This window comes from Dunckerocampus dactyliophorus, chromosome 6 (genome assembly GCF_027744805.1).
Source record: "Dunckerocampus dactyliophorus isolate RoL2022-P2 chromosome 6, RoL_Ddac_1.1, whole genome shotgun sequence".
Taxonomy (NCBI): Eukaryota; Metazoa; Chordata; class Actinopteri; order Syngnathiformes; family Syngnathidae; genus Dunckerocampus; species Dunckerocampus dactyliophorus.
In genome coordinates, this window is record NC_072824.1 from 20,519,364 (window position 1) to 20,544,808 (window position 25,445).

Below are 25,445 nucleotides of genomic sequence, written 5' to 3' on the forward strand. Positions count from 1 at the left end.
GGTCCTAAGAGTGAGGGTTGGGCAAAGGCTGGGCAAAAATGCCCTGCGTGGCAGAGTTCCAAGACAAAAACCCACTGCTGAACAAGAAGAACATTAAGGCTTGTCTCAATTTTGCCACAAAACATCTTGATGATCCCCAAGACCTTTGGGAAAATACGACACAAAAATTGAACTTTTTGGAAGGTGTGTGTCCCATTACATCTGGTGTAAAAGTAGCGCCGTATTTCAGAAAAAGAAAAAGAGCATAACAGTAAAATATGGTGGTGGTAGTGTGAGGATCTGGGGCTGTTTTGCTGCTTCAGGACCTGGAAGACTTTCTGTGATAAATGGAACCATGAATTCTGCTGTCTACCAAAAAATCCTGAAGGACAATGTCCGGCCATCTGTTAATGACCTCTAGCTGAAACGAACTTGGCTTCTGCAGCAGGACAATGATCCAAAACGCCACCTGCAAGTCCACCTCAGATTGGCGGAAGAAAAAGTGGTCCAAAATTCCTCCACAGCGCTTTTGTAGTTCTGATTAGGGCTGAAGCTTATTAAAATAGTTAAGCTTTAAAATTGGAAAGAAACATACATTCATGATAGCACTTTTTTAAATTATCTATGGGGGGTCCTTAAGTGTCAACATCTTCACAAAAACAATATTTGAAAATGTTTATCAGCATTTGTCAAGTTTATTACTGAATTATAAACATTAAACTTTGTAATTAGGTCGTTTATACTGTACTGTAAAGTGTTTGGTGACTTTATTCTACAGAGTTTCAAGAGAACTCCGCAGATACACAGTTATGATAAAATTATGATCACAAGGTGCGGGCCTTCCAAGCTTTCGAATAGTCCATCAGTACTACGTGTGCGTGTGTGTGTGTGTGTGTGTGTGTGTGTGTGGGAGAGTAGGGGTGTGTGCAAACGCATGCACCAAGAAGGTCTTGGTCATGCGCTCCACAGCTATTTAAGCCAGAGGAGCTGGACGAACTGACTCTTGGGGCTCTACAATTTGGCATACCAAGAGGAGCAAGATGAACAGGTAGGGAAAAAAATGTACTTACATTATTGGAAAATATTTTTAGGATAACTGATAAATCTGACTTCATAATTCAGTATTTTCCTCAATGTTTTTACATCTCTTATATTCTAGAATAACTGATTTTGACAAAACAAAGATTCTCTAAATAAATAATAAAAACTGACAACCTCTAAACGTACATCTGATCTTGTGATTGCTCTTTGGAAGAACTCCCAAAGTACAAACACAAAAATCTGAATAATAAGACAATAATCCATCACAGGAGAATTTATGCAGTAGAACTTGAAGTATTTGAAGTGTCATTGTTCCATCTTTCAATGGTTTTCCGCATCCCTAACTTTCTGAAATTTAGAATGTGGTATACTGTAAATCCCGAAAGAAAGAATAAATGTCGATTTGTTCGATAGCAGTATTATCCAAAAGGTACAAAACCAATTTATTTGGAATTTGGTGCAGGAGCGGAGCAGGGGCCAAGCACATGACATTTTCTTTCAGATAAAAAAAGTGAGTCTTGTCTGTAAGATAACACTTACGTTGACTAACGTCAAGATTGCCACACCCACATGAAGGCAATTCATTGACATGTGTTGCCTTTTTCTTACCTTATTCTTAGCTTCTTGCCAAAACTAACCTTTGATACAAGTTCAACCTTGATGGAGGTCTAGTCTAGTTTTACATTCGCTTTTCCCCATCAAAGTCGCATTATCTCTCCCTCACCTCTTTTCCATGGCAGCATTTGGAGAGTGGGTCTCCTGGTGGCGACCCTGTGTGTCACCCTAACACTGGCCCAGTTCCCTCGGGAGTGTGTCACCCCCGAGGGCCTGCGTAGTGGCCAGTGCTGCCCCTCCCTGTCAGGCCAAGCAGGGGATGAGTGCGGCTCCAGCACGGGACGGGGTCAGTGTGTGTCCATCACTGCAGACAATCGCCGCCATGGACCCCAGTACCCTTATGCTGGGCGGGATGACCGTGAGAGGTGGCCCCTGCGATTCTTCAACCGTACCTGTCAGTGTAACGGGAACTTCAGTGGCTACAACTGTGGGCGGTGTAGACATGGGCTGACGGGGCCGAACTGTGACCAGAGGATCTCTGTAGGTAAGAGAGAAGATATTACCTTAAATACCATACTTCCTCAAATAGTGTCCTCCACTCTAATAGATGCTGTGCCCTTATTATGAAAGGGATATGATTTTTTTTTTATTATTATGAAATATATGCATTTCCCTTGTAGTACAATGGTACACGTTACTTCCTTTCGTGCAGACGGCACAGATTCGATTCCCAGCCTGGGACACCCAGCCATTGAAGATGCCTGGATAAAAAAAAAAAAAGTAAGGTTCTATCAGGAAGGGCTTCCGGTGTAAAAACGAAGCCAAAAACCTGGCAGGAGTAACAGTAACAGAAATGCATAAAAACAAAAAATTCGGAATATATATTTTTTGAATCAAGCAGCGTTATTATTTGGTGGCTCAATGCCTCGTACTCCCTGCAGTTAAATAAATATTAACACTAGGGATGTAAATCTCGTTGTGATCGACGATTTGATTCAAATTCGATAAGATTCAAAAATGATATATAAAAAAACACACACACACAAAAAAACAATTCGATATGAATCGATGCAGTGTACAAACGATACGGTTCAATTAGATTCAATTCGATGGTTAATTTTTGTTGATGTAGATTCATCTTACATGATAAAATAAAGATGCCAATTATATGAAAGTGGCGTTCTTACAGTATTTCTCAATGTGTAAAAGAGCACATCATATCCCCAAGCATGCTGTAAGGCACTGGCAAAAATAAAGTAAACCGAATAACATGTCAAATGTATATATTGTTTAGACACTGAACAAAAAAATACTGAATGAACATCTTTTTCTTTGATGGGATCAATATTTTATATCTATATTTCCATACCAGTTAAATTTGGAACAGCTTTTTTTAAAATTTGGAACAGGTTTGACATGTCTTAATGTTGCTAGAAATGCAAGTGGAGTCACCAAACTAAGTTTTGTTGTATACTGTGTGCAATGGCAATAAACTATCTATCTATCCATCCATATAAAATATAACACAAGTCTTAACTTTCAGTCCTATCAGTAAATAAATTGTGCAAAGGCCCTTAAATGATGACATGGAATTTGTCACGTCTTGTCTTTGGCATAGTGGTGATGACCCCAGTATGCAGAAAACAGGCACTAGTTGCAGGAAAAACTTATGTTTTAATGATGGCTGCAGCGCAGCGGCAGGAACTCAAAAAACACAAAGCTTTGCAGTAGCGTGTCAGGCTTACACAACACAAACACAGACACCAACACCGACAATGCAACAACAAAGAAAGATGCACGCACCTGAACTAAATAGAAGGACAACTCAAATTAGCAACAGGTGCAAGAGATAAAGAAAGCAAAGCAGGCGGACACAACCAGGCAAAACAGGAAGTACTACCAAAATAGAAGCATAGAACAGGAACTAAGGCATAAAGGTGTAAACACACTAAACTGTCACGCGGGCTAACTCATAGATCGTGACAGAATTTCCCTTTCTGGGACCTTATCTTATCTTACACATCTCTTCCAAGCACAGTTAAGTAAATAGAACTATTTGTCACAATGTGCAATGAAAGTGCTGTTTTAGCTTGGAAAATTAAACAATCCCATACTCAATATTACATTTATAACATTTCAAAGTAATCAAGTTAGAAAACATAAAAGTTACCATACTCGCCTCTGTTGGTTTGGTTGGCCAAGTTGGCACCCTTCTTGAAATGAATCCAAAAACGGATTAGACCGTCGTGAGTCAGGTTAGTTTAGCTAGCTAGCCAACCGGCGGGCTCGTAGCAAGCCGGGGCGCGCTGGTAGCTAGCTAGCTAGCCGGCGGTTAGCATTCTCGTCTTCAGCCATGATAAGTTATGGAGCATGCGCGACAATCCTCTCGCGTTGTTTATGAGACGCCGTCAATCGATTGCTTCTCTCACGATACCCGGTGCATGTCTCCACAATCGATTAATGTAAAGATTTATGGCTGGTTATTATCGATACAGGAGGTTTCCTCCGGGCATCGAAATCGTGCAATACTCAAACCGGATATCCGGCGGCATCGGTTTATCGTTCACGTCCCTAATTACCCCTCCAGTATTTCAATTGGTCTGACTTATGCCTTCACTGTCATTTCTCCAGTGAGGAGGAATTTAATGCAAATGAGTACAGCTGATAAACAAGCGTTCATCAGTGCTTTGGACCAAGCAAAGAGGACTATCCACCCCGACCTTGTCATCTGCACAAGAAGGTAATAATGCACGTGTTTAACATAGTCTGAGTCAGTGTGTGAAGGCTTCATTATACATTAAGTCATCATTGCTCTTGGGAAGTGTGGGACAGATTGGTTTGAAAAGATGTGTCTGTGCTAGCTGTAAGTAGGAGGAAAATAATTTGGGGAGTAACAGTGCATGAATGTTTTAAGCTATTCTCAACTGCAGCCCCACTGACTTCTTTGTGAATTGAATTTCTGATGCATACCCAGACACCCCGGTCTTTTAACATATGATGTGCCTTCGGCAGCTATGTTGGGGGTTAAATGTGCTGCTAAACATCAAATGACCAAACCAAGATGCTCAGGGGTAACTGTTAAACAACAGCCGAGGGCATTGTTGGAGAGACAAAACTTATTGTCTATGCATCCTGCTGGTTTTTAGGTACCAGGAGATATTGGGACCAGATGGCAACACACCTCAATTTGAGAACATCACCATTTACAACTACTTTGTTTGGAGCCATTACTACTCTGTCAGTAAGACCTTCTTGGGCCCGGGCCAGGCCAGCTTCGGAGGAGTCGACTTTTCCCACGAGGGCCCTGGTTTTGTCACCTGGCATCGCTTTCACCTGCTGCAACTGGAAAGAGACATGCAAGTGAGTGGAATGCATGAGCATGGGGAGACAGCAAGAATATGTGATGAGGAAAGGGGTGCAGAAGATCACATTAGGTGCAGCTGCACAATCCAATAAGATCAAATACAAGAAGAGAATGCTATTACCCCCCCCCCCAAAAAAAAAAAAAAAAAAAAAACTAGTAATCTATCCAATTGGGCATTTTGATGCAGTTCTTGTATTGGATGTAGATGGTGCAAGTGTAACTAAAGTTGTGGTAAGTAACTTGACATTACAAATGTAGAAACATTAACTTGGATAGAACTAATATCCCACTAATTATTTTTAGGACATGCTGGGCGACGCATCCTTTGCACTGCCATATTGGAACTTTGCCATCGGAGGCAGCGAATGTGACATTTGCACAGACGACCTATTGGGAGCCAGGAGCTCCTTTGACCTGAATTCCATCAGCCCCAACTCGGTGTTCTCCCAGTGGAGAGTGGTCTGCGAGAGCGTGGATGACTACGACACTATGGGCACCATCTGCAACAGTAAGGACCATCTCATGCTCACTTTGCTTTACCACAGCGTGTTAGGGAGTTGTGTTGATGCAAGCAAAAAAAGAGGGCATCCAACTCATAAATAGAGCATGTAGAACATAAGTTGCTATAAATATTACCCCCTTGCTGCTGCGCTGGATTTGAAATTGCTCCACTGTTGCTACAGTCTGTCAGAAACACGATTTGTTAAAGTTTAAGACTTATTCCACACCAGGGTTTCCCAAACTTTTTCAGTTTGAAAGTTAGAAATGTGGTCCTTTCCTGGCAGCCAAATACATCATTCGTTTCATGTTCCTCCACTTCCTGCAATGGATCCAGGTCATGTGGGTAGCAGTCTAAGGAGGAATGCCCAGACTTCCCTAGTTTCACCAATCCTCGTTCCACTGAGAGGACACAGAGGCATTCACATGCAAGTTGTAAGACATAGTCTTTCCAGGTTCAGCCCAAAGTTTCCACCCAGTGGGACATACCTGGAACACTTTACCAGGGAGGCGTCAAAATCAGCTTTACTCAGAGACCCTCGTACATGACCCTATCTCTGTGGGTTTTCCCACACACCCTGCAAAAGAAACTCATCTCAACCTGGCATTGAGCTGGTTCTGGGTTCGAATCTCAGCTTGAACCTCTCTGTGTAGAGTTTGCATGTTCTCTCTGTACTTGTGTGAGTTTACTATGAGTGTTCCCGTTTCCTCCCCAAAACATGCATGTTTGGTGCATTGGAGACTCTTAATCGTCCATAGGTGTGAATGGTCATGCCCAGTGATTTACTGGTGATAGTCCAAGATGTACCCTACCTCTCGCCCAAAGTCAGCTAGGAGAGCTCCAGCTCACCTGTAACTCTGATCAGGATAGGCGGTAAAAATGAATGAAAGAATGAAACATTATGGTTTTTGGTCACTGCCCTAGGTGTAGAGGGAACCACCCTTGTGACAGTCCAATCCACAAGTCAACCCACGAGTCAAAGGCGGGGTATTTGGACGTATTCTTGGCTGTTGAAAACATTTCTACTTAATCACAAAATTGCTTGCATTTTGGTTCAAAATAAATTAATGTCAGTGTAGAGAATGGTCGTTTTTGCTGATAAGGTGTACTCATGCACAGAAATCGAGAAAAAAATGGGCACTGAATCGAGGAGTACAGCAATGAACAGCATTTTACCTTCTGTCCCAAGGTTGTTTTTTTTTTAATTCAGTTCAGTTTGTTCAAATAAAGCAAAATGTGAGTGTCAAAATTGTTATTTCAGCAGACTAGGTGTACTTGGGACAAAGTAGTGAACCGAGGGGTACACCAATGACTACTGACTTCAATGACAATGTTTCATGAAGTACTGGGGTACTTGTAAAGCCTACTGGATGAAAGGTGAAGCCTTTTCAAAAATAAAGAATAAGTCCAGTTTGATTTGATTGAACATTTTTTGGATTAGCATGATTTGTATGATGTTTTGTATGACAATCTACATGATTCACATTGTATCGTGCTCTGTTTGAAAGAGGCCGTTCCGAATAGTTTCCGGATTGAAGACGAGAATAAAAGGAATTGTGTGACCCACTGTAATGCGTCAGATTTAGTTGATCAGATTTTCAGGGATTGGTGCTTGTGTTACACTGGTACCAGATTTACAACCCCTCCAAATCGCTGCCAAGCCTCTCGTTTTAAAATATTCTCTTTTCATGTTGTATTGTAGGACAATCCCTAAAATCAATCCTCTTTGAATGTAACGATAATTGGCTCTTGGAACAATCGCCAATATGCAAGAAAACCCGAGGGATTTGGAAGGAGGTCAAACACGTGAGACGTGAGCGGCCAAGGTGTGACTGATGTGTCTGGATAATCCCCTTGGAGAACCACGACAGGCTCGGTATTTCCTGCATCAACAAGCAACATCTCCTTAACTGGGTTACAGGGGGTTGTCTCGTTTGTGCATGCGCTTGTCAGAGACAGGAATCTGGCATTCTTTGATCTGAGAGAATCATCTTCAGACTTTGTTATGTAGCCGACTGATTGCACCCGTGTGTGTCTGTGTGTGTGTGTGCGTGTGTGTGATGGAGGGGAAGAACAGAGGGGAAAAAGGGGAAACAAGAAGGAGGTCATACTTGCAACGAGACTTCACGGAGCACCAACTCAATGTTGTTGAGATTTAGTGAACAATTACCATGCTGTCATGTTAAAGACTGATCAAACTAGTCTAGTCTCCCACGTAGAATTAGAAAGTTGTTGAATAATACAACATAACTCATCTCATCCCATTTCGGTCCAATTCCAAAGGGACTACTGGCCTGGATCTGAACCACAGCTTGAGTGCCTTTCTTTCTAAAAAATCCTTGAACGCAATCCTTGCTTCCAGCTAGATAGTTTTCTTTTGTGTAGTGCTTGTTAGAAAACACTGACCTTCTATTTTATGGTTCCAGACACAGAGACCAGTCCCATCAGGAGGAACCCAGCGGGCAATGTGGCACGGCCTCTGGTGCAGAGGCTGCCCGAGCCGCAGGACGTGTTGGACTGTCTGCAGCTCAACACCTTTGACACACCCCCTTACTACTCCACTTCCTCAGAGAGCTTCAGAAACTCCATTGAAGGTGAGCATTGGCGCATCATGATTCCTTGTCATCAAAGCATGGTGATAGGCTGGTTGCATAAAGTGAGGAGCAGGAAAGAGAGAACTTCATTTGCATTGCACCTTTCGCATAAATAAAACATAATCCACAAAAGTAATATTAAAAGGCAAAAGTCGTATATTTATTGAGGGTAAAGGTCAAAAGTATAATACTAAGCATAGATAAAAAGGTTTTCAGTCTGGACCTTAGAAATCTCTAAAAGGAGCAAGCAGTGTCGGCTCTACTAAGCGAGCACCCCCCTACATCAGCAGTTTACATATAAGAGAATACAAAATATATATATATTTTTTTTACTGTTGTTAATTTCTAAAGCCAATTGGCTTGGTCAACAAATTACAAATAAATAAAATCTGAAATACAATATAAATATCCTTACCACAAAATAAGTATCTTGTCTCAGTGAATAAATAATAATAATAGTAATAAATTATAAATACAACAACAACACAATTAAACAACCACAGTTTGCATGCAATAACTCTATATACTGTATAAGATACTGTAGGTTTACACTATGCAATAACTATACAGTATATAAAAAACTATGTAAAATAACTACATACAAAGGTATATGAAATACCTATATACTACTATATGCAAAGCTCTCTTATTTGGACTCATTTGTAGTAATATATAAATTGGGCATTGCTTTACATTTGAATCAATGTGAGCTTTTCCATTTTAAAGAGTTCATAGTAATAACTGCTTTTAATATAATTATACTTGTATTAAAGGTGACACTTTCCCCGATTTTTGGTGCCCCCTGGAGGCCACGGCACCCTTAGCAACTGCCTAAATTGCGTATTGGGCCAAGGGTAGATATTAATATTTTATTAATATTGCTTCAAGAATTGTACACTTAGAGGTTGAACCATAAGGACTCTTTAGTTTTGAACCTGGAGTCTTGAATCAAATTTCTGAATAATAAATAATCATAAATATGTGCTTATTTCAAAATGAGTGTAGGCAGATGTCTAGATGTTTTAGGTGATGCAGAAAACTGCGCAGCAGCAGCCCCATTTGCACTTAAGTACTTGAAATAAAATCAGCATTTGTTGTTTCTGCAGATTAGGTTTACTTGCGCACTGCAGTTGAGAAAACAGTGGGCAAAGTACTGATCCGAGGGGTACGCCACTGAACACGGACTCTGCAGAAAGTGTGTGGCGCTAATAATTGTGTTTATGCTTGTACAGTATATCAGAATCAGCCTTCATTGTAAATTACATTTATTTTGAAAATGTACAAACTTCCAATATTAACCAATATAAAAAAGAATATTGACTATTTGTAATATTATATTGTGCTGAAGAATTCACTTGTTTTTGTTTTAATGCAAGCTACTTCACGTTTATAAACTTTGGAAATAAATACAATTTAGAGTGAGGTTTGAATAATTTTGAGTGCAGCTGTTATTTGGTTCTGGGGTGCATAGCAATATATAAATGATTGAAACTCTTGAAAGTCCTGATGAGTGAAGGGAGATACTGGTGTGTAGCTGGATAAGTGACACTGGGAATCAGTCTGGTTTGTACAAAATTACTTTTTAAAATAAAGCTAAATAAAAACAGCAACTGTTGTTTTTGCAGGTTAGGCATACTTTGGCAGAGAAGAGAAAACAGTGGGCAAAGTACTGAACCGAGGGGTACACCACTGAGCACAGACCTCAGTAACAATACTAAGGCTTGTATTATGGTTATCTTGTCCAGGTAAAAGAAGAAAATGTTATTGGTGCATTTAGCACCAAACATTTAGCCCTGGTTTACCATCACTCAATTCATTGGATTTAAACATCAAAGCTCCAAAGACTCAAGCCGTTTGGACAGCAGTGGTTACATGTTATGTGACTAAATTCCCAAAACAATAATGCAAAGAGTCTAACATTAAATATGAAGTGTGTTTTCTTTATTTACAGTCTGTGTTATTCAATTTTTAAGGTTACAGTGCTCCCCAGGGGATGTACGATCCAGTCATCCGCAGCCTCCACAACCTAGCCCACCTCTTCCTGAACGGCACAGGCGGACAGACTCACCTCTCTCCGAATGATCCCATCTTCGTCCTGCTGCACACCTTCACTGATGCCATTTTCGATGAATGGCTGAGCAGACACCAGCCAGGTAATATTAAATCCTCAAAAGGCATCCCAGAAACAAAGCAGTCAGATGAATACATTTTTTTTTGCAGGGGAGATAGTCTACCCTGAGGAGAATGCTCCTATTGGACACAACCGCCTGTTCAACATGGTTCCTTTTTGGCCTCCTGTCACTAATGCAGAGATGTTTGTCCCTGCCCCTCAAAACCTGGGCTACTCCTACGAGGTCCAATGGCCAGGTGAGAAACGTACAGAACAGGTGGTCCTGAGGTTGCGTTCCAACATTGTGGTGTAAGTTTTGGTGTAAATCAAATCTTTTACCTAAATTATATATAAATTAACTCCTAACTCACTCATGAAGGACACATAAAACCCCTGAAGTACACATAACATACAGTAATGAATAGATTATTTAAAAAAAATAAAATAAAAAAAACAACTCCTTGGGGGTACACGGAGAAGGAAGTAGAAGATGCAGGAGAACAAATAAAACAATAATGAGACCACTGCGTTTAGTTTTTACTGTCACTTTCATAGGAGCAGATGCTTTAACATGCTGAAGGATACAATCTTGATCCTTAATGATGGTCATAATAGTCGAACGTTTAATACAGTGGTCGGGAACCTTTTTGGTTACGAGAGCCGTGAGAGCCATATAGTATTTTTTAACATTGAATACAACTAAATGTGTGATTTTTTTTTTTTTTTAAGCAAGAACAACCATTTTAGAATATAATAAGACTCTGAATTTAGTGTTTTCATTAACATTGTTATACTGAAGCTATCCGATAATAAATCAAATACTTTTTCACTTCCATACTGATGGCGTTTCTATTCCTTGGCGCATTTCCCCCAGAAGAGCCTGCCTTACGCTTGGGAGACATAATGAAGTGCAAAAAGTTAATTAAGAAGCGATGCAGCTTCAAATGAGGCACACACTGTATGCACACTGGTGCACGAGACGAGAGCACACTGCATCCTTGCAGCATGCAGCGCATATTCTTCTGCTGCGCATGCTGGAACTAGTTCTCAAGTTAAGTTTTTAAATTAAGTTTTGAATTAGTTAATGGGAACACGTACGTAACCACAAATAGGAACGCCATAACCCGAGGACCACCTGTACAGTACATACTGTACATAAAACAGGGACCCCTTTACTGACCTTTTCCTCCTACTCAGTTCGTGCATACACAGTGTCTGAGATCATCACTATCGCCATCGTAGCGGCAGTCCTGGTCGTGGCCATGGTGGGCGGGGTCATCGCCTGTGCCGTACGAGCCCGGTCATACCGCTCCGCTGAGGCCTTGGAGCCTCTGCTGGGGGAAACCTTCCGGCGATACTCAGAGGATGACCGGAGGTTGGATAAATCACAGTCTGTTGTTTAAATCGATGCCTTGCTAAAAGAGGCCTTCACATGTCCATGCATTTTTTAAGAAAGCCCCACAACGTCTTTTAATAAAGAGTCACTGGTTTGAAACCTACATTCTGACTGTATGTCTCTTTATATAGTCTTTAGACCTGCATCACTTTGTCATATTTTCACTTGTGTGTTCAAAATGTATCGCTATCTTTCATTTACTATGCGAGTCAATCGTGTCTAAATGACAACTAATCCTCACGTGAGTAATGTGCTTTATTATGTATGACAAGACAGGCCTTATTGATTATAAAGTGTAGTAATGCTATTTTAATAGATCTGTCCAAAAAAAGCACACACGCTGCCATCATGTGGCCAGAGGCTATTATTGCCACTGGATTAGATGGGCCCGAATATGTACTGTATGTAAAAAAATAAAATAAAAATTAAATAAATACAGGCGGTCCTAGACTGTGAAGTAAGTCAATATTTGGTGTAAATTGGATGTGACACCCGAATTATAGCTAACTCAACACCCCACCAAAACATATATTTTTAGAAAGCCACAAAATGTATACAATATAATAGAAGTATAACTACGCATGAATACGTAGTTATTCCAAAACCAACTTAATACAACACTAGTAGAATAGAAAGGCTTTTTTCTGCAGCGCACAAATCCTTCAAATACAAACTAGTACTGTTGAATCAACCTGCTATTCACACACATTTCATACTTTGAAGGAAAAACTGATTGAAATTCACCTGAACTCTAAGGCCTGATCTACAGGCACATGAATACATTGTTTAAAAATGTGAGTTTAATGAAAATTTTGTACTTGGTGATAATATACTACTGATAAAAATAAAATAAATATCATTCTTTGATTTAAAATAAAACATTAAACAACCACATAACTAGACTACTATACTAGACTATACTGCTACAATACAACCAGCGAAGCTCATAATAGACAAGTACCAAAAAACAGCAGCATTAATGTAGCAGCAGATATGTACACACACACACACACACACACACACACACACACACACACACACGCATGTGAAGTGTCCTGCTGTGAAGAAAGCAGGTTCTGGCTGAGGCTGAGGATCTAAAGTAATTTCTGTGGTGGCTTGTGTGACTGAGGAGGAAGCGGATGACACGTCATCCTGACCAACCACAGGAGGTTCTCCAAAATATGTCAAAGTGCATATGAAATATGGATATGTTACTACCAAGTAACATTAGCTTATTTGATCACATCCATGCCATAATATGGTATACATAAAGTGGTGACATAGCTCCATAGCTTTATCTTTGGCCTGTTTCTTCTCTTTATCTTGCCTCTTTTTTCTAAACTGTGCACCCGATGGCTTCGACTGTCTCTTTTCCATGATGTTTTGTTGACACTTATCATCCCACACTGTTGACACCTCAACTAGCAGTCAAGGCTAAACTTACATTGACTCTCAATTTGCTCGTTTTTGTTATTTAACTGTTTTGTAGTGAAATGTGAGACTCCTGGTCTGCGATAAATTCAATGTTATATAATATGAAGTAGGGAGTAAGTTTTATTTTTAAGCAATTTCTCTTGGAATTTACTTCTTTACCCTCTAATTAATCTGAGGGCTGAGGTCCCACAGTGAGTTTTCCCCTTCCTACTCGGTTTGGTTTTATCCACTTCATGTGAGCAGCATGGGAGGGCGCTGGTATCCCTCCTGTAGAGGGCGCCCTTCTGACACACATATGCTGACCTGACTCAAATGAGCGCTGAGCACAAACAAAAAATAATACTTTTTTCGCCCTTATTTTTGTGTCACCCCCCAGAATGCCGCCCTGGGCAATCGCACATGTTGCCCATATCTGAAACTGCCCCATTGCTAGAATAATCAGGGAATTGACCAGAATGCATCTTTCGGTCACATACAGTTAGTTGCAGAAGTGTTGAGTTGTTAAGATATTCACTTCTGGTGTTTTTTTTTTTTTACAATGTGTCGCATGCACATTGGACATACTTTTCACTTGCTGAAGACAAAAGTGAACGCAGTAAGACCCACAAACAAGCAGCAAGTGAAGGCCTGGCAAGGCATCTGCAAGAAGGAAAGTCTCAAACAACTGATGGTTATGCAATGGTGCATTGTTTTCCATGACTAATTTGTACCAAAAGGTTAAAAAGTATTTGCCCCCTTCCTGATTTCTTATTTTTTTGCATATTTGTCACACTGAAATGTTTCAGATTATCAAACAAATTTAAATATTAGTGAATGACAACACAACCAAACTCAAAATGCAATTTTTAAATTAAAAAATATATATTATTAAGGGAGAAAAAAATAATCCAAACCTCCATGACACTGTGTGGAAAAGTGATTGCCCCCTAAACCTAATAACTGGTTGGGCCACCCGTAGCAGCAACAACTGCAATCAAGCATTTGCGATAACTTGCAACGAGTCTCTCACAGATCTGTGGAGGAATTTTGGCCATTCATGTTTGGAAAATTGTTGTAATTCATGCCACAGCATCTCAGTAGGATTCAGGTCAGGACTAGGACGAGGCCACTTCAAAGTCTTCATTTAGTTTTTCTTCAGCCATTCGGAGGCTGACTTGCTGGTGTGTTTTGGATCATTGTCCCGCTGCAAAACCCAAGTTTGTTTCAGCTTGAGGTTACAAACAGATGACTGGACATTCTCCTTCAGGATTGTTTGGTAGACAGTAGAATTGATGGTTCCATTTATCACAGCAAGTCTTCCAGGTCTTAAAGCAGAAAAACAACCCCAGACTATCACACTACCACCACCATATTTTACTTTTACAGTTGATGCTTCTTTTTCTGAAATGTGGCATTAATTTTACACAAGATGTAATTGGACACACACCTTCCAAAAAGATAAACTTTTGTCTCATCAGTATTTTGCCAAAGGTTGTGGGGATCATCAACGATGTTTTCTGGCAAAATTGAGACGAGCCTTAATGTGCTTTTTGTTCAGCGGTGGTTTTGGTCTTGGAACTCCGCCATGCAGGCCGTTTTCGCCCAGTGTCATGAACACTGACCTTAACTGAAGCAAGTGAGGTCTGCAGTTCTTTGGATGTTGTTGCGGGATCTTTCGTGACCTCTTGGATGAGTCGCCGCTGCGCTCTTGGGGTAATTTTGGTTGGCCGACCACTCCTGGGAAGGTTCACCACTGTTCCATGTTTTCGCAATTTGTGGATAATGTCTCTCACTGTGGTTTGCTGGAGTCCCAAAGCTTTAGAAATGGCTTTAGAACCGTTTCCTGACTGATAGATCTCGATTAATCACAGTTAAGTTACGTTTTCACAGGGGGACAATCGCTTTTTCGCACAGGGCCATGTAGGTTTGGACTTTTTTCCTTTGGACTTTTCATTTAAAATCTGCATTTTTTTTTCAGTTGTCATTGACAAATATTTAAATTTGTTTGATGATCTCAAACATGTAAGTGTGACAAACATGCAAAGCTAAGAAATTAGGAAGGGGGCAAACACTTTCTCACACCGCTGTATGTACAAATCTGTTTTTCTCTTTAAATTTAGACTTGATGGAAAATGTCCTTTGTGCCATTAGATGGTAATCACATGAGGCATGGATGTTGAGAGTGCCGAACTTTATCTCAGCCACGGGAAGGATGTCAATTTTAATAATGATACTCGATGCATAAAATGGCTGTCGTTCCAAAATGGTAAATGCCAAATTTGGGTGAAACATCTTAAATTAAAGTTAAAAGTCTACACTTTAATCATATGTTGAGTATTTTATTTCCAATTCATTGTGGTGGTGTAAAAAAGTTGGTGATTGTCCAAATTCTTCTCAACCAAACAGTCGACTAAATGAAAGGAGAGGCCAGCTACTGTACATGCGTTTTATTTAAACAACTGGCAATATTTCATTGTACTTTATTTGAAAAGCAGATCCCTGCTCAAATAGAGCGGTCCTTCTCTTTTTGTGCTATTTTGTGGTAATTTGTCATGAAAAAAGAGGCATCATATCTTAATTCAACAGCTACAAAAGCACAAAGAGAGTTGATGCACATATTCGTTCACCCAGATAGCTACTCAAAATCAGCTATCCGTTGACACCTGCAATAGACCCTGTTTACCTTGCTCTTCTTTTGGGATTATTTTTTTATGTTTAATAAGGCAAATGTCTACTATATATTTAAGTAATACTATCATGAGGTATATTTATATTTATACAGCATACATTAACAGTTACAAGTGGCCCTATGAAGGCAGCCATAACAGCGATGTGGCCCTCAATGAAAACGAGTTTGACACCCCTGCACTAGTTAATAGCCCATAGCTTATACTGTATATCCTAATGAATGAATGCACCGAGACAACTCATTGCTATCAGCACTGGGAAATAAAGTAATTATCCTATCAGATTCTATTTTGGATGGCATCATGTGTGGATTGTGTTGCTCTAACCACATGACTTTGTCTAAATGTCGCTGGCTTCAGGTTATTATTCCAACAATATGTCATGGCACGTGACAAGCATGCTTCTCTGAGGATTCATTTTCCCACAACACACAAGAGCATTTGAAGTCATTAACTTTAAGACAGTGGTCTCCAGCATTTGTTCTTGTGAGAGCTGCTTTTATAAAACGAAAATGGCCAAGAGCTACTCATTTTTGTAACATATCTTACTTGTATTTCAACCCAAACAAGCCGAATATGCATGTTTTACCAGAACATTAACAAAATGCTGGTATCCACAACTCACATTTCGTATTTCAGAATGCATTTCTTTCTAGTGTTTTCACATTAACTGAAAATCTGAATGAAAAGAAGGCTCATGTGATCATGGGGGGCTACCTGCTGCCCGCGGTCACCACATTGGTGACCCCTCCTTTAAGCCTAGAAACCTAAATAAAAACACAGAAGATAATAATTACGTGTGACGAGGTATTAATATTTATTATTGTGATTGTAGTTTGCGCTGCATCATACCGGGAGCCGTTCTTACTCTGTCAGTTGCTGGACATGAAGCTATTTTCTGTTTTGATCAGATGGTGGCTGCATTTTGTGCACAGGCATCTTGCACATAGAGCTACAAACACTTCTGATGTTTTATTTTATTATTTACATCCCTAGATGTGACAGATGTGACAGTCGCATGTGGTGACAGTCAATCGGCCGACGCCTGGCACCCTCCTGAGCGAGGATCATTACTGCCTTCTATGTCAAATGAGTTCTTTTGACGGGGGAAAAAAAACAGCAGCAGCCGTGACAGCAGGACGGCAGTCATTTTTTGAAGAAAAGAGAAGAGGCATTGAATCATAAGGGATTGTGTGATAAGTGAGTGTCCCGCCTGATTTTTTTTCTCTCCTAAATTTCTTGCCTAATGATTGAGTAGAAAGACTTCTATTGTTGGATGGACGTGATAGAACTAAATCAAAAGTGCATGCATTGCTTCCAACAGACACACGCTATTCTTTTCCAATTTTAACTTCATAAGAGCGATTCAAATGCAGAAAACACCACATTTAAATGCATAAAGCATGTTGGCATTTATCCACGTTAAAAGGCTCTTCACAGTTGATTGTTCATCTGGAGAGGGATGAAGCAGACTGCCATGGCTGCCTTTCAATAAAGCTTGCCACGTGAACAGATGGCATTGATTAAATGCAGGGAGCTCTTAAAGGAGACATTTGTGTGCAAATGTACTGTATTGCACCACGTCATCTTGTCACCAGACTCTCCACTAATTAATCACACACACACACACACACACATACACACACAAAAGTTCACTTTTTACTTGTGCTTTTCTCTGTCTTATTGTTGTAAACATCTGTTTAAACTTGAGGCGTCCTTCAGTTTCAGGAGATGATCAATTATTATGAATCAAATCTGATCCCCAAAATACAGTCGAAGAAAAAAGCAGAAGTAAAGATAAGTCAGTGATGTAACGACTTTGCACACTTTTATACACAAAAGTTGTGCAAGAGAATGCCATTTACAAACAAATGATCATTTTAATAAGAACACTTACAGCAGCTCTTGTTGTAACATGAATCCAACCTGTGTGTGAATGTGTGTATGACATACATTAAATGCAATAAGTTACAGAAAAGAATATATAAATAATTAGAAAACACTCATCATCAGTATGGTTCCTAACCAATGCCTGCACATGACACAATAACCGCATGGATCAACAATAGCAACACAATACTACCCACACACGAGCTGCGTAACATTGGAGATGTCCTCAAACAAGACACGACACATTTCCCGTCCTTAAACCTTAATGCCATATAAAAGATTGGCAGAAGCACTTGGCATGTTGCAGTTTTAAGGAACACCTATTCATTAACATGGCATCAGTGGCAACTTAAAGCCAAGCAGTTTAGGGAAAACAATGACAGCGTGCATGTAGAGTGGCAACTTATGCAAACAATAAGCACAGCTACCACAAACAACTTCAACTGGAGTAATCCCTCGTTAATTGGTTCCAGACCCAACCGTGATAAGTGAATTTCAGTGATATAGGATTCCTTATTTATAAATCAAATATTTTCACAGTTAGAGCATAGAAAACCTGTTCACGACCTTCTAAATGCAGTTTTAACATTATTAGAGCCCTTTAGATTAGAAACAACACCCCTATAGTCACCTTACCACTCACAATAAGTAAAAATAAGCCATTTAAGACATAAATAATACTCGTCCTCGTGTGCGTTGCTATAAATGTGTTCCGGTGCTAGGAGAGCAGAATGGTAGGTGGACAGGAAGTGACGTCAGGGCTCAGAGTTGAGTTTTAGCTTGGCGTGGGTTACGGCCACAACTTTAGCCCGTGTTAGGGATTCTAAAAGCCTGTTCTGGCAATCAAGCCAAGTGCTTGTGTGTCTCAATTGTTACATTGACATTACTAACAGGTGACAATACTACATATCATATATTTTTGAATGCTTCTTCTGAATGCTTTATATTTTAGTTCATTTAGTCATTTTTATTAATTTATCCAAAAATATTAAAAATTTGCTCCAATATGCTTTTTTTTTTTTTTTTTACTAATAATAGACCTTATCTTAACCTTACCTTAACCACAAACCAGCATGACTTCTGAATATATTTTTGAAAAGCCATGACAGAATGAAGCCACAAAATTCGAAGCACAAAGTAACTAGAGATGACTGTGCATTTAAAACCTATAAAGGTATTTGATTTTTACACATACTGTAGAATCAAATCTCGAAAGCATGCAAAGTGGACAGTTGGACCAACAAAAAACATGCACCGACCCACCCGAACTTTGACCCTTGCTCCTTCAGCCACATGGCATCAGACATCATTGCTGCCTTGAACAGTGACTCCTAAAAGTTTGAAGAAGATAGTTTGAGTACTGACAAGAAATGTACCATACTGTATATACATGTAGTATATGTACCATATATGCCATATGACTGCTCGGTAGGCCACCTTGTGTTGGTTACCATTCAAAACCAGAAAGATTATTTCTTAGATATTTGAGCTTCATCTTCATGGAGTGCTGTGTAACAGTGGTAATCTGGAGTACATGAACTGTATACTGTATGTATCCATGCTGTGTTAGCAGTTAGAGGTAGCTGACAAATAGTAAATAAAAAAAATACAAAAAACGTCTCTCTACAACATTATATTCTAGAGTATTTTGGTCCGTGTGAGGCAGTTCTGCTATGAATGAAGTGCTAAAATGGTAGACAATCTCATGAGAGAACAGTAAGGACCACAGTTCCTTTCGTCTTCTTAAGGATGTCCACAGCTTCAGCGTGTGTTACCCCCTCTAGACAGTGGCCGTTCACAGCGATGATCTGATCGCCTCGTTTCAGTCGGCCGTCCTCGATGGCTGCCCCCTGCAGAGTTCAATGATGCATATCACAACGCTACATTCCGTTCACAAACTACGAACTGTGATGGTGCAGTGGACTATGGTTCCTTACGTTCTGTTGTTTGTGTTCTAGTTTTTGCTATCTGTGTTCCATGTGGCCTTGGTCGTGATTGGATCCTGTGTGTTGCCCTGACCTCTGTGTTTGCTCCAATTAGCTCTCTCCGCTCACTTGTGTCTAGCCCAGGTGTGTCTTGTTGCGTAATTAGTCTGTGTATTTAGTTCCCAGTTTCCTGTCTAGTCTTTGTCGGCTCATTATTTGTTGTTTGTGGTGAGTCTGCTCCACGGTAATTCCTATTTTCCTTGGATGGACTTTAACATTAAGGTGCCTTTTTAGGCATAATATTGTACAAAACAATGCACCTACCCACCACCCCCACCGCCAGATGGCTTAAAGCAGGGGTGGGCATACTATGACCGGGGGGCCACATCCGGCCCGCCAAGCATTTGAATGCGGCCCGCCCGTTGCTTCCAAAGAAATTCAATCTTTAAGATACAAGCTGGCAACATGACTTGCCAGTCAATCCGAGACAACCTTTTGATGGTTTAAGTAGCTTTTCACATGCAGCGATCCAGACAACTACCTCACGCACGGTGCCAAACAAACACAAGTTAACTTAACCTACCCACTGCACAGTCTGGGAAGTAAAAAAGGAGGGACATTCACATACTTAATAGTTAATGTTTTAGCGTTCATACAGTAGTTCATATTGTATAGCACATCCTTTATTCATGTACATTCCGGGTGTCTTATTTAGTAAAAAAAACCTGTAAAATGTAATTTTGTCATTTGATACGGTCTGATATTTAAAGTGCTCCTGAAAAAAAGGGACACACGCACATACATATATAAGATTGTATGACACTATAATTCCAGGTGGACTGTTATCATTTTAAGTGTAAAATAGAGTGCATGTATCAAATATATAGTCTCGCCCCCCGGCCAATTTTGTTAACTCAATGCGACCTGTGAGTCAAAAAGTTTGCCCAACCCTGGCTTAGAGGAGCAGCAGCAGCTTAAAACAAATACAGACAAATGAACATTTTTGAAACTTCTAAGTTGTTAAGTGTTATGTCAAGTGAAAGGCAAAACTGATAAATTAAAAATTTCTACACAGAAAAAGGCTAATGCAGACACTGACGTGTGGTGAGGTTCATGACTGGTGAGGCACTGAGTCCTTTGGCGTTTTTTTTTTTTTTTATGTTAATACAGGTTGCTCATTAAGAGGATAACCAAAAAAAAACCCCGAAGAGACTAACTTAGGTTAAAAATGTTTTCAAATTCTTTTCAGATACTCCTTAGTTAGTTATACTCCATAGTTTCCTTAAATGAAAAACATTTGTGTTGTTATCTTTTAGCTGTATATAAAGTACATGCAGCCTTTCCTTCTCCAGGAAAAGCTGTGATACTTTGTTGTAATAGTCTGATGAGCTCCTGGTGAGTTTTGGTATATCATGCTCCATCTTGGCAGTCAAACACATGTAACAGAGCATAAAATATCTAGCATATGACTTGTTAGTAATTATAGCTTTAGCTGGCACTGCTGTTTGTGTATTTCATAAATTAAACAAAAAAAGACACCTTTTCCGCTGTGCAAGGACAGCAATTGACAAGAACCTCCTAGCTTAGGCGCGCCTCAACCTTCAGGATACATCGTTACTGCAAGTGCCTCCCATTCGACATTTCTGTGTATTTTATTGTCCAATTAGCAAGAATAATAATGTCACACTTACATTAAAGACATTATTCAGGCTGGAGAAAGTCATGGTGTATAATAAATATTCAGATGGTGGGAGGGGCTTGCTCACTAAGCGGAGAAGTGACTCTCATGGTGGCCTCATTTTAGGTTTCTGCCCTGTATTTGATCAGGAATTGAGCAAATCCAGCGATTTTTACTTAGGAAAATATTGAAAAACGATTGGAATCAGACGGAAAATACATTTATAATACAGAAAATGATCAGGCAGTCTTTAGCTCAAGGCAAAAAAAGTTGTTGCAGTAAGTCAGAAGTGTCCAGAAAAAGAAGTTTGCAAAGTGCAACCCTACAACGATGGGTTGGTTTTAAGAACTAATTAGAACTAATTCCCACATGCACTGTATCTGACCTTGTTGAAAATAGTTTTGATATAGATGGGCAGGTCTCCATGAGGGCTCCCAAATCCTCCCACGATGCTGAAGCCCAGGCCTGAGGAGCTTCTCTCCAGACTCACTGTCTTGTACATTCGAGCGCTGTCGGCATACAATGTCAATTCATATTCTGGAGGTGTTCTCGCCCAATCGCTGCACACAAAATCAAGGAACTAAAGTGTGAGGCCACTACAAGGCTAAACGGTTCCTACCAGAGGTTGTTGTGAAAGCATGGCAGACTGCTGGGCTGGCCTGATGATCGCTCATGTGCACCCCTGGGATCATGAGGGCTGCGTCCTGATGCCACCTATGCACACACGCAGTTTCTGTACATAGTGACGCATCATAGTTTAAAGTACATTTAGTAGTGTGTGACAAGTCCCACTGGTACCAGTCTTCACAATTTCAGGAAGTAATGTTTTTTTAAGACACTTGATACAAAGATGTTTGAGGTGGATCAGGTCAAAGGTTTGTCGACTACAGATGTCGGTTCATATTTATATATAAAAAAGGAACTTAATACACAACTGGACAGTCATGTGAAAAGATCTGTGTAAGCCAACTCTTCTACTCCTACATTGCTGCATACAAAAGGGTGGATATTTTTCAAAACATGTAATCGACTGTCTTGCCTGAGCTATTATTTTTCTACACCACATGGTGGCACTGTTATTATAGTCCATAAATCGGATTGACATGAGATTTCTCACACAGCTCAGTGCACTCTACAAAACACCAACTGTAACTTAAGGGATATTCCCTGAATAACCACAAAATTTGCTACACACCTTAAGGCAATGCTTGTCAAATAGTGGATAGTGGAGATCCGTGAAGGGGGGCCGTGAGAAGCAAAGGGGACTTTATGTAGTAATTATTCACACTTGCACAATACACAAACCTCCAGCCAAATGGAAGCAGCACTAAAATTTATCAATAGGCTGACCAGGACATACAATGAAGTGCAGTCGTCCCTTGTATATCGCGGTTAATTCGTCCCAGACACAACCGCAATAAGTGAATTTATGCCAAGTAGCAGTCAATATTCATAAACGTTATATTTTCATAGTTAAAGCATATAAAACGTGTTTATGACTTTCTAAATACAGTTTTCACCATTATTACAGCCCTGTAGACATGAAATAACACCTCTATAATCGCATTTATTATTTTTTGTTTACACCACATTGCACTAATGTGCAGGTTACGGGATCACCACAGGGACATAACAGAAACTTAAGAGAAAAAGTGTTTCAAACAGAGTGGAGAAGGACAAAATAAGATGCCAAAAATGTACCACTTTCACATGGAATGGGAGGCAAACTTTTTTTCACTCTATCATGTCGGACATGCCATGGCTGACATGCAGTGTTAAGGTAATGTAATCTAAGCTAGCGTCTAATCAATGTAGCATTACTGACGCCTAGTGACCACAATACTACATATGACTTGTCTTTCAATATTTTTTGACTAATAATAGGCCATAGTAAACCATAAAACAATGATAATGTATTAATGAATTCCTTTTTGAAAAATAGAGCAAGGGAGCGATGTTCAAACCGCAATGTAGCGAGCCACGACTGTACACTCAACCCTTGATTTTACCTCAAACGCGGTACGAAATTATTGTATAATATCCCGATATAGGATAGGCCCTTTATTAGGAGCTAGTGCTAGCCAACAATTAACTCCGCGCACAATACAAACAGACAGAGGGTCATCAAACAGAACGACAGTCTCGATCATGGTACAAAGAAAATAAACAGCACAACACATCCACAGCAAGTTAACATATAACATAAATGATAAATTAACCCAAACTCTATTTAGTGTCCACAAGGCATGCTGGGTAGCCCGGCGGCAGCTCCCTCCAATTACCCAGCACGCCTTGCGGTCTGTAAATAGCTAATTAGATAACCGTATGCAGAATTCTGCACTGCAATTCAAACACTGGTTTGTACAGATACATTTATAGATATTACCAGTTCCTCAATAGTATTTCAATTCGAGGGGAGGGGCTGCGAAAACATTTCTATCCCCTGGGGGGGGGGGCGGCATGACAGAAAATAATTGAGAACCAATGGGATCTGAGCAATATTGGTTGAAAAACATAAAAAAACATCGCGCAAAATGCCTTTACAGAGGCCTGGGCCAGACTTAGCAACTGCTTGGCCATCAGTCATTGACCAGTTATCTAATGATTATAAAACTGTGGGGATACCTGTATATGTATGACATGTTTGCTAGTATGTCTTCCGAACCGTTAGGGTGCAACCAATTTTTTCACATGACCGTGTTGATCAGTTGTTGTTTTGTTTTTTTTAAATAACTCTTCACTTGGTCTGCATTATGACTTTCATAGGCTGCGTTAAGACGTTATGTCGTTCTTTGCTCAGCACTAATATGTTAACACGTTGTTAACTGTGTGGCACTGCAAATCGTTGGCACACTCACAGCGTCTACCTGCATGGTGACGGCGCCAATGGCGTTCTTGAGCAAGGCTGTGGCCTGGATGTGAGACATTCCCTCCATGGATACATCGTTTATACTCAGGATCCGGTCTCCTGGCTGATGGGAACACAGCATGCAAACATGCACTGTATTGAATTAAACATTGGCCTATAAATAGATTTTCATCTACAAGATTTGTCATTAATATAATAAATGCATGTGCAGCACCTCCTTGTGTGAAATATAAGTTGTGAGTGAGTCGCCACAATTTGACGTCAATAAACGGATGTCTGTCCCTGCTAGATCAATTTCACACACACACACCTTTAATTGCTGTGTTTTGGCAGCTGATCCATTGGTATCCATGGTAGCAATAAAAAGAGGTATGTTGCCATGGGGACTGCCCACTCCTCCTGCTAAACTGATGCCGAGGGAGTCATGTGGACCCTGTGGTGATGCCACACAAAGAATATGCTCATTATGCTGAATGTTTCAACACATTATCCTCAAACCAAAGTCAATAAATACAAAATATGCCATATCAGAATGAAGTATCTCCAGCAATGATGCAGCACCTTAAAAATATGTACAAATTTAATCTGTCGCTCACCTTTTTTATAACTACTTTTCTGTAGTCAGGGTAGTCTTCAAAAGCTGTGGGAACACAACGAGAGCTAAGTTAACCTAACCTAACCTAAGTTAAATATCCATCCCCTCAGGAAAACAATGTAAATGTGATGATGGGCAGCAAATCTGAACACAAGTGAAACTCACTATGACCCCCTTTTCTGTTCTCTGTCGTCCTCTGTTGGCTGACAGAAGCATTGCATCCACTTGAGGACGTCAGAGTGGAGGAGTCAGAGTCTTCGCTCTGGATAAAACACAACTTAAAGTACTCCTACATTCACAAAGTACCATTGTTAAAAGAGTACATGATAGTAATAGTTGAACATTAGACATATTATAATTAATATACAAATATACAAAATGCTTTTTATTATAGGAGTCAAGTTGGTCAAGTCATGTTTGAGGCAAGTTGGCAAGGCAAACAGTTTACCTGATTCCGGTCTGGGTACTGCAATCCAGCTTTAAAACGAGCCATCTCCAGGTGGAACACTCCACTGCAATTCTGTCATATACAGTAAAGTGTACAAGTGATTATTTCCCCTAAAAGTAGGTTTGCTGACACCGCATAGAACACAGCATGTGTGCCAGTTAAAAGACCTGCAGAAGCCGCTCTGCATTTTCTTGTGATTCTGCACGGACGTCCTCCCCGTTGATTGACAGAATCTGGTCACCCAGCAACAACCTGCCATCCGAATCCGCTACGCCTCCTTTGATGATATCTGACACAAAGATGCCGGTGTCATTACTGTTGGAAGAAAATAGAGGTCAAAGCTGTGTTAGTTTCAGATAATAAATGATGGGCTGTTTTGCATAACATGCAAATACGTGAAAC

General features: G+C 40.1%; 2 protein-coding genes across 7 annotated transcripts in view; one reads left to right on the plus strand and one right to left on the minus strand.

Moving 5' to 3' along the window:
• Positions 1-963: 963 nt before the first annotated feature.
• tyrp1b (tyrosinase-related protein 1b) lies at positions 964-11,655 on the plus strand. The gene is made up of 9 exons (XM_054780218.1): positions 964-1,027; positions 1,761-2,119; positions 4,207-4,315; positions 4,722-4,935; positions 5,243-5,447; positions 7,865-8,032; positions 10,006-10,185; positions 10,253-10,399; positions 11,340-11,655. Exons 1-9 carry the CDS (start codon positions 1,020-1,022, stop codon positions 11,543-11,545), a joined length of 1,596 nt encoding a protein of 531 aa, XP_054636193.1. The 5' UTR covers positions 964-1,019; the 3' UTR covers positions 11,546-11,655.
• A 5,080-nt stretch (positions 11,656-16,735) lies between these two features.
• The window catches only part of si:dkey-92j12.5 (multiple PDZ domain protein), a 55,395-nt gene continuing 46,685 nt past the window's right edge, over positions 16,736-25,445 (minus strand). For 3 of the 6 annotated variants that reach the window (XM_054778899.1, XM_054778897.1, XM_054778894.1), the window contains 9 exons: positions 25,211-25,358; positions 25,044-25,115; positions 24,761-24,884; positions 24,597-24,640; positions 24,311-24,433; positions 23,990-24,103; positions 21,751-21,845; positions 21,517-21,640; positions 16,737-19,378 (listed from right to left, as the gene is read on the minus strand). In XM_054778899.1, coding sequence (XP_054634874.1) covers positions 19,232-19,378; positions 21,517-21,640; positions 21,751-21,845; positions 23,990-24,103; positions 24,311-24,433; positions 24,597-24,640; positions 24,761-24,884; positions 25,044-25,115; positions 25,211-25,358 — 991 coding nt within the window. In that variant the 3' untranslated portion in view covers positions 16,737-19,231. Of the gene's footprint in view, positions 19,379-21,516; positions 21,641-21,750; positions 21,846-23,989; positions 24,104-24,310; positions 24,434-24,596; positions 24,641-24,760; positions 24,885-25,043; positions 25,116-25,210; positions 25,359-25,445 lie in introns of all 6 variants that reach the window. The other 3 variants (XM_054778900.1, XM_054778896.1, XM_054778895.1) reach the window with 3 other exon arrangements.